Source organism: Mastomys coucha, unplaced genomic scaffold, assembly GCF_008632895.1.
Source record: "Mastomys coucha isolate ucsf_1 unplaced genomic scaffold, UCSF_Mcou_1 pScaffold4, whole genome shotgun sequence".
Lineage (NCBI taxonomy): Eukaryota > Metazoa > Chordata > Mammalia > Rodentia > Muridae > Mastomys > Mastomys coucha.
Window position 1 is genome coordinate 22,532,036 of NW_022196910.1, and position 9,183 is coordinate 22,541,218.

The 9,183-nt window shown below is 42.7% G+C and overlaps 1 protein-coding gene across 1 annotated transcript in view; it reads right to left on the bottom strand.

Annotated features, from left to right (window-relative positions):
* Positions 1-9,183, bottom strand: part of Plxnc1 (plexin C1) — a 159,921-nt gene that overhangs the window by 124,604 nt on the left and 26,134 nt on the right. The window contains exon 3 of the mRNA XM_031350348.1: positions 1,431-1,565. Coding sequence (XP_031206208.1) covers positions 1,431-1,565 — 135 coding nt within the window. The remainder of the gene's footprint in view (positions 1-1,430; positions 1,566-9,183) is intronic.

Here is a 9,183-nt window from a genome sequence, read left to right on the forward strand (position 1 = left end):
AATTTTATCAGCATTGCATGGTAGCACAGTCAGTACCCTGGCTGGCAGTTTTGAGATGTCCTTGATAAATAAAGCCTGGGAATGGGAATGGTTACTTAATAAACACAGTTTGTTGAATAGACAAAAGTCTTTCAAATCTGGGATCCCAGGGAAGAGACATAATATAGAGTGTTTGAATGTACAAAGCAGGCCGGCACAGAAGGCTGTGTAAGGTGAAGGCTATGGGAGAGTCAGATGTGACCATCTTAATGTGATCACTGAATATATCCAACATTTCAAACTGCAAACAGCAATGTGGCCTCTCTAAGAATACTTGGTACTGTCACCCCTATCCTGTGACTCAAAAGGCAAGCACACAGGACAGTCATGGCTCTCCTCCTGAGAGTGGCTGAAAGAGAAGAAGTGACAAATGGGGAGAGGCTAAGGGCCCCTGTGTCATCCATTGCATAATCATCTAAGTCCCGAATGCTTTCTTCATACTTGGTGTATTCAGAGGGTCATGGATCAAAACCATCAGGTCAGGATAAAGCATGGGCTCTAGAATCAGGACAGAGTTTGAGTTCTAGCCCTGTTAAAGATGATACATAACAGATATATTATATATGTATCTATACATTATACATGTATATACAGACACATTATAGATACACATGTCATATATATACATATATGTATACACACACACACATCTTCTGGAACTGCTTAACTTTCCCAGTCTTAGACTTTTCATACATAAGTGGAGTAATTTCATTAACATATTTCATGAGTATTCTTTATTACATACATGTGTCCACACATACACAACTTAGTACACATAGAGAGAGACCCTATAAAGCACAACGACTTCCATATTGTAAGAACTCAGTAAAAAAAAAAAAAAGTTTCCTTTTCTTAAAGATAAAGAAAATGTTGAAAAGGTATTGTTTTCATTTCAGTAAGAAGAAACAAGAAAAACAAAAACATCCTGATAAATTAAGAGTGTGCAGGGTGAGTGACATACATTTCCTTGTTCATGAATGTGTATGAGATGGTGGCCTGGTATTAACCCCAAGTTCCAAAGCCAGTCCCATGGGGCATACTCATAAATGCATCTAGACGCTCAGTGCTCACACAATAAATGTGTAAATTCAGTTACTTTGCTGATTATGCACCCATTTGCAAGTACACCTCCCCCCCACCGAAAAATCTGGCTCTGGAAATATAGCCAATAATAAAATTGTCTAAATGGGTAATACTTCTTGCTTAGTTACTGATGACAGTCACTACGGATTTTAATTCCACGCTCATGGCCCACCGTAGGTCTTCCCAAAGCCCGCAGCAGTGTTTAAACCTGGCGGCTCAAAGTAAAAGCTTTGCCACTGTCTAATGACATCAGTGAGATAATTCCTATTCATAGGTCAGAAAACGTAAGCAGCAGCCTCTCCACCTACCTCCTTCCCAGCTGTTAGGTAGATGTAGATGTTCTTCATGGGATGAGGGACGAGCTTGTAGAACACGGGAGTTTCTTCTTTAATTTCATAGATGACTTCTGGACAATTTGAAGTCAAATTCTCACCAAGAACAACCTTTATTTTAAAAAATATATATATATAATTTCTATTAAGTATCCTGAAGATCAGAATAGTAAGACCTGTAGCTTAACCCCAAGGCCATACCCTTTCCTAGTCATGTAATACCTGTAATCACACCCCCAACTCTGAAAAACCCTCCAGTGGAAATTCAGCCAATAATAAAATCCTATAAATAGGTAATGTTTCTTGCTTCATATGTAGATGTGTGTGTATGTAGCTGGCATACATGCATACATATATTTATACATATACATATATACACATATATACACTACATGAGGGTTGGGGGCAGACTGTAGCCTCATCTATACATACATACATATATATATATACATACATACATATACACACACATACAAATACACACACACATCTATATATATGCATATATATATGTATATATATATATACACACACATATGTGTGTGTATATGTAACTGGGTAAGAGAATATATTTCTTAATTATAACTCCATCTTCAACAAGGTTGACAATACCAAGTACAGTGTATCTTTTTGGCCAAGAGACAAAGTCACCAAAAACTCATAGGTGGCCACACTTCAATTTGGAGGCAGTATTCTTACATGTAAAAGCTTGTTTCCACAATTTCTGACCAGACTTGGCCCTATCAGAAACTGCAAGTTAACAGCTCCCTTAGTATAAGGCCAAGAGTGACCTTGAAGCTAAAGACAGTATCTGTCCACCATATATTTGCATGGGTTAGTCTGTGGATCCTCCATGGTTCCACATAGCCATGCATTTTAAAGTAACCCCGACAAGTTCACAGGGATAGACAAGTGCGTGTGTGTTTACATATAAAATAGACACAGGTGTGAATCAGTATTCTGAAGTTTGGCAATTAAACACCTGAGTGTCATTCAACTTCGGTCAACATTAATGATCGCTTATATACTGCTTGGGGCTCAGAAAATATGGCAGAGAATACGATGTTGGGCTATGGGGTAGAGTGGGGGAAAAACAGATCAGGGAAAGAAATCTTACCCTCGTGAACTCTACACTGCATGGGGTGGGGGTGGGGTGGATGGTAGCCTCATCTATAAACGAGGACTAATAATTATACAGTCCTGCTGACTGTGATGAGATGCTAAGGTGGAAAGGGAGAATCCAGGCTCCAGGTGGGTCTTTTAAAGACAGTGATACCTACAACAATCATTTAGGTTTCTGTAAGTGTTTTTGTTTGTTCATTTGTTTGTTTGTTTGTTTAAATTTATTCACTTTATGTGTATGGATGTTTTCTGCATGGGTGTCTGGGCAGCATAGACATGCCTTGTGCTCCCCGAGTCCAGAAGTGGGTATTGGATCCCTTGAGGCTAGAGTTACAGAAGGTTTTGAGCCACCATGTGTTTGCTGGGAATTGAACCCACATCCTTTGGAAGAGTAGCCAGTGCTCTTAACCACTGAGACACCTAGCCAGCCCGAAACATGTTTGGGTTTTTCTGTTTTATTTTGTTTAAAGAGTCCCAGTCAGTGCAGAGTCCTTGAAGTCTGAGGAGGCCAATGTGGAAGGAGCAGAGCAAGGTGGAGAAGGGGGGGCAGCGAAGTGAGTGATCACGGGGTGGGCACAGGTTCTGCAGCCTGTGTGGATCCTGCCGTCCACTCTGGAGGGAGAGAAGAAGCCATTGACGCCTTGGCCAGAGGAGTGCCAAGACCAAAAGGTGGGGGGTTCATATGCGCAGGTCAGATGAACAACTACTGTCATCATGGAGACTTGAGATAGGGACCTGAGATAGACCAGTAAAAGTCAGTCTCACTGACCCCGTATATTAAATATGACTTTAAAAATAAATCCACCTTTAAAGCCAGGTAATGGCGGCACACACCTTTAATCCCAACACTTGGGAGAGAGAGGCTGGTGGATCTCTGAGTTCAAGTCCAGCTTGGTCTACAGAATGAGTTCTAGGACAGCCAGGGCTACACAGAGAACACCCCCACACATGCCCCCTCCCCATCTCAAAAAAAAACAAAAAACAAAAAACAAAAAACAAAAAACAAAAACAAAATCAAAGGAAAACAAAAAAACCCTTTTAAAATAGCAGTAGTTCGGTCTCAGAGTGGTAGGAAAGCTCTGTGGCTCATTTGAAAATGACCCTAGAGTTGAGCTTTACAAGGTGGTAGCCGCTAACCACAGGGGCTATTTAACTTCAATTGAAAGTCCAGTTTCTCACTCCTTCTAGTCATATCTGAAGCTCTCACAGCAAGCTCACCCACAGTCAGTGCTGCCGTACTGGCCAGTGCAGGTGTGGAATACTTCCATCAGCGCAGAAATGTTCCACTGAGCAAGGTGGCCCTACAGAAAAGAGTTAGGTGCCTGGACCCAAGGGGGCAAGCAGGCGCGGAACCAGTAAGTGGTACACTTGCCAAGACTTGCTGACTCATGACCAACTCATAAGTTATACTATGACTTAGCTCAGAATTAAACAGCTTCTGGGCTTCTGGAAAGGGGTGGTTTAGAAGGAAAGAGAGGTGGGTAGTGAAACAACGAAAAAAAAAAAAAAGAAAACAGATAGGATTCTCAAGTAAGCCCCAAGAAAGGTTGCTGCTTCCGTCCTGTTTCCAGAAGTCATTTCATCAAGCTTCCTCCCTCAGGACAGCTCTCTGTACCAAACTCTGACCTTCAACCTGAACCCAGACGAATCTCCCTGCTAACTTCCAAGTAGCTTAGGAAGCAAAAGTCACCGAACAAGCTTAAATGACACAGGAAACAAACAGGCAAATCCACAATGAGAGACACTGTAGGCCCTAGAACCTGGCTTTTCAGGAAGCTAGTGGGAGAGAGAAAATTAAGTGGGAGGGGTGCCGTAGGCCAGAGGCACCCAAGTGTGCTCCAGACATCGATTTGAACCAAATAATTTTAAGTGTATTTTTAATCAATTGTGAAATTTCAGCTATATTCAGTAGATAATCCTAAGGAATTACAGATAATTTTGTTAACTGTGATAATGACATTATAGTCACAGTTGGGAACATGATAATAATTTCTCAGAGAGGCATAATGAAATATCTTGGGGTAAATGTCAGAGTGTCTAAAATTTGCTTTAAAATAAGGAGAGACATAAAATAATTTAGAAAACCACCATCCCTCATCCGTGCTTGGTGAGTTGGGAGCTGCCTCCCAGCTCTTGCAGGGTCTTGCAGCATTGACACTTGCAGCTGCTGGGAAGAGAGAAGGGGTGTGACAAGGATCTGTTTCCTTGACACCTTGAAGATGAGGCGCCAGCATCCTTTAGCTATCTGATGAGGGCAGGGAAGCCTTTCTTTCTCAACAGCACTTGATGTTTCCAGGTATGCCTTGCCAGGACCTACCAACACTTTTCTAAACAAACTCCTGAGAACAGCATACTCACTGTAGATGCTGGGTGTGAATGGGCACATGTCAGGGATGCTGGAGTTAAGATCTAGAATTAGTCATGAAAATTATAAAGCATGTATTCTTGGCCCCAGAAGCCTTTGTGTGTGTGTGTGTGTGTGTGTGTGTGTGTGTGTGTGTGTGTGTGTAGAAAAACATATTGACATATATTCACTGTAACATCCTGTTATAAGTAAATATCTAAAACTACCTAAATATCAATAATAGGGAATTATGTAAATAATAGGATTCTGTAAACAATAGTGTAAAAACAAACAGGGTTACCTAAACAATAGTGTAAAATGTGGAGTACTCTTCAGCCATCAGAATAGCTAGAAAGCAACTTTATTGTTCATATGGTATTTTAACATGGTGTAGCAAATATACATTCATGGAAGAACAACTGTTTCTATGTACACATATTTATTTAATATGTGATATGTTCAGTAAAAATAGGAGAGGGAAAAATATATCCCTTTTGCTTGTCTGTATGTGCACGCGCGCACACACACACACACACACACACACACACACACACACACACACACACACATATATGCTCTGACTAGAGAAAGCTACCGTGACACTTCTTTCATTAGTTATACTAGGAGCCTAGAATGGGAAGTTGGGAATGGATGGATTTCACTCTGTACTTCTTCGGTAATTTAGGGTTTTAAACCATGTCCATGTATTATCTTTAAAAATACAGACATAAGGTCAAGCATGGTGGCACACAACATTAATTCCAGTACCAGGGATGCAGAGGCAGGCAGAGCTGCTGGAGGTTTGAGGCTAGCCTAGTCTATAGGCCAACCAGGGCTACATAGTGAGATGTGTATGTAGAACTTAAATTTTAAGAATATTTGAGGGTGGGCGGGTCAAACAGATGATGCAAACAATGACCTCATGTGCTGGAGAGGAAAACACTGGGAAGTTTGAACTTTTATTCCAAAGATCCCAAATGCACTACAGCCAGAGTTAGGGACGTTGGCTTTTGTGGAACCCAGTCTCATCTTTTAATGGCTAGCATAGATCTCTCTGATCACATCCCCCAAGCCCACCAGACCAGGGGCACAGAGAACCTCTCGGACTTTCAGTTACAGACTGCGTGAGGATATCCATGCAGAGAAAACAAGTCACTGGGAGGCTAGAGCAAAGGACACATTGCTCCTCGGCCCAGTTTAGCCGGGTGGCTTTGGAAAAAGAACAGGATTAGGGGAGTAGTGCGGGAAAGAACCATGAGTCACAGCTACCCAAAATGAGCGGAATTTTGCATAAGAGAAACCTCATCCAATTCACACGATACACTGCTCAGCCATGGCGTGGGGTTTTATTTGTTGCTCTCAGCATACGACCTTAATATAAATCTAATCTGAAGTCACTCTGTGCCTCCTCTGTGTATGTTCTTGCATATGCCTCATTATCCAGCCACACCTCCCCTGAGCAGCTCTCCCAGATTGCCTGTCTCTGCCCTGTGGGCACTGTCCTTTCTTTCTCCATCCCTCTGGTGGTGTTCTCTATAACTCTAGTTGCTCTCTAAATGACTTTATCATTGGATGATCAATTTACTTGTTTTCTGCCTTTGATCCCCCTGTCCCCCACACACACACTCACCCACATTCGGCAGTAAGGCCTGATTCTGGCCTTACTTGGGGTTGTTTTGATATAGCTGTTTCACTATATGATCCTGGTTAGCTTGGGGCTCACTACATAGACCAAACTGACCTTCAACTCACAGAGATCCTCCTGCTTCTGCCTCCCAAGTGCTAGGATTAGCACACTTAGCTCTTTTGACTCACCTTTGTACCCAAGTAACCAGAATGAGTGTCGGGTGCAGGGGAGGCTTCAGAAAAATATTTATAAAGCCAAATGCTACTCTATTAGCATTCAAGATTTTGTAAAGCTCTTTACATTCTTCCATCCAAGGCCTGTGTAGAAAACAAATTTTTCCCTGATGGAGAATTTCAGTTCATGTCAACATATTGTTTCTGTTGCCATCTTCCCGAAGCCTCGTGGTAGGTTATTAACTAGCCCTGAGATTTCTGCTGCCTGCGAAAACCTCCCAGCCGTGCAGCTAAAATTACGCAAGCGGAGATTTCCATAGCAGGGTCACAGGACAGCTCCATGCTCCACAGTGAGGAAGATGAAGAAAAAAAATAAACTAAGCAAAACACTTATTTCTTTGTTCCTTTCCGATTGCTGTGAGATAGAGAAGCCGTGCTCACCAAGCTAAGGTGTTTTAAGGCATTCCTTTTCCTAGTTCTCTGAAGCTGGTCAGTAGAAGGGTAAATGAGCCAATTGTCTTGTTTATTCTTTCGAGCAAAATGGCTTTTGAGAAACACTGGGAAGGAGACTTAGTCCTCTCCCCTAGACACACAGAACAATTATCTAACACTGTGTAGTGGGCCTCTGTTGTTAAGAAGAATAAAGAGAAAACATGAAGAGGAAGGGGAATTTCCCTTGCTCTTGGTCTACTTTTCACAATAGTCAGTTAGAGAAGTCTGTGGCCTGACTCTGAGTTCTAGATCTGCATATTACTTGGAGCTAACTGTTCCGAGTCAGGGAGTCCCCAGACTCACAAGCTGGGATGTAATGGAGTGAATCTGAAATAAGTTTCATATGACATTCTACACAGCCAACCACGGAGCCCGTTTCCAAGCCTGACACTTCCTGTGGTTTCTACTATTTAGCCCATTACATTTGCTCAGCACTCCCCACAAGCTCTGGGCCTGTCTTGGGTCCTCCTCCCCCTCTTTTTTTAATATTTTGTGGAAGTACAGTAAAAATATTTCATTTTAAAACTCTCTCTTACATTCACTTGGCAACCTTAATAGCCAGAGGTCGAGAGAGATTCTTCAGGGACTTCTGGTTTTTTGAGTTCTGGAAGCATGTTCTGGAACGGACTTGATTTGCTCCATGGAGCTCAGTATGAACGATGCAGTCTGCCAGGACTGATGAAGCCCTGTGAGTAATACCCTTCTGCTGTAGGCATGACATAGCTTCCTGTGCCAGCACCCTACCTCAGCAAGGAGGAAACTGGGAAACCCTAGTTCTCCTCTCAGGGGGTCATTCAAACAAGCTCAGAATGTTTACTGTTCTTCAAAAGGAGCCTACCTGGGAAAACCTGGGCTCTAATGGCGTTACAGGGGTCCCCACGAGCCACTTGCAGCCCCAAGAAGAGGGGCTGAGCCCTCAGCTGCTCAAAACTGTCCCCAAGTAGGAACAAAGTAAAAACCACATAAACCATGGCCCCTTCTCAGGAAACCTCAGACCCTGGTGTCTCAGGATCAACTCAGTTGCCCTCACACCAGGCAGAAAAGTTCACAGCTCATCCCAGACACTCTGTCAAGCGCCACAGATTACATTCAAACTGTAAATGCAGTTTTGCCAGAGGAGAGAAGCCTGGGCTCTGGGGACAGATTGTTTCGGTTCAAATCACCTTGAACCAGCTGCCTAATGCCCTAAAGCCCCCGGATTTCTCATTGATAAAGTGGGGATGGTCATAGTATTGACTCATAAGGATTAAATGAATTAACCCATGCTGATGCTGGTTCTGACGGCAGGTGCATAGTAAGAGCTCAGAAATGCTGGCTTTTTATTAGTCCTCACCCGCTCCCTCCTTATCTTTTATGCTTGTAAGAAAGGTTAATGGGCATGCATAAAGTTACAAATTTCACATTTCATGCATATTCCTTTATTACTTATTTTTTACCACCTGGAAATGCTCAAAAATCTCCCTCTTTGCCCTTGAGATAAGGAGAGAATATTCTTACATGCAACAGAGTCAGCTCAAAGGAGCCCAAACCACACGACAGACTCCACCACAGTTGGAGAAGCAATACGGCATGTGTTCCTAGTATGGTATACCCCATGTGACACGTGCCATGTGGATTTCCAAACACTGAGTTCAGAGTCGGCACACTTTCAGCTGATTTCAGTAGAGATACTGACAACTTTAAAAAAAATGATCACATAGAACCGTATTCAGAAAGGTGGCAAAATGGAGAAGGATTGGGGGGGGGGGGCATGGCTTGCTACAGGATCACAAAACACCTGCTGGGAAATTGGTAGGGCAGGACCTTTGAGCTCTACATTTCTTCCATTTCCCTACAATTTTACAAAGGCAGAAGGGGAGGGGGGTTAACAAAGGCACTAACAAACCATAAAGTCTCTAGGTTTCTTGTGGCTCCTCATTGAAACCTTACCTTTGGAGATGGTACCGGCTTCTTTGGAACAGGTATGTGTGT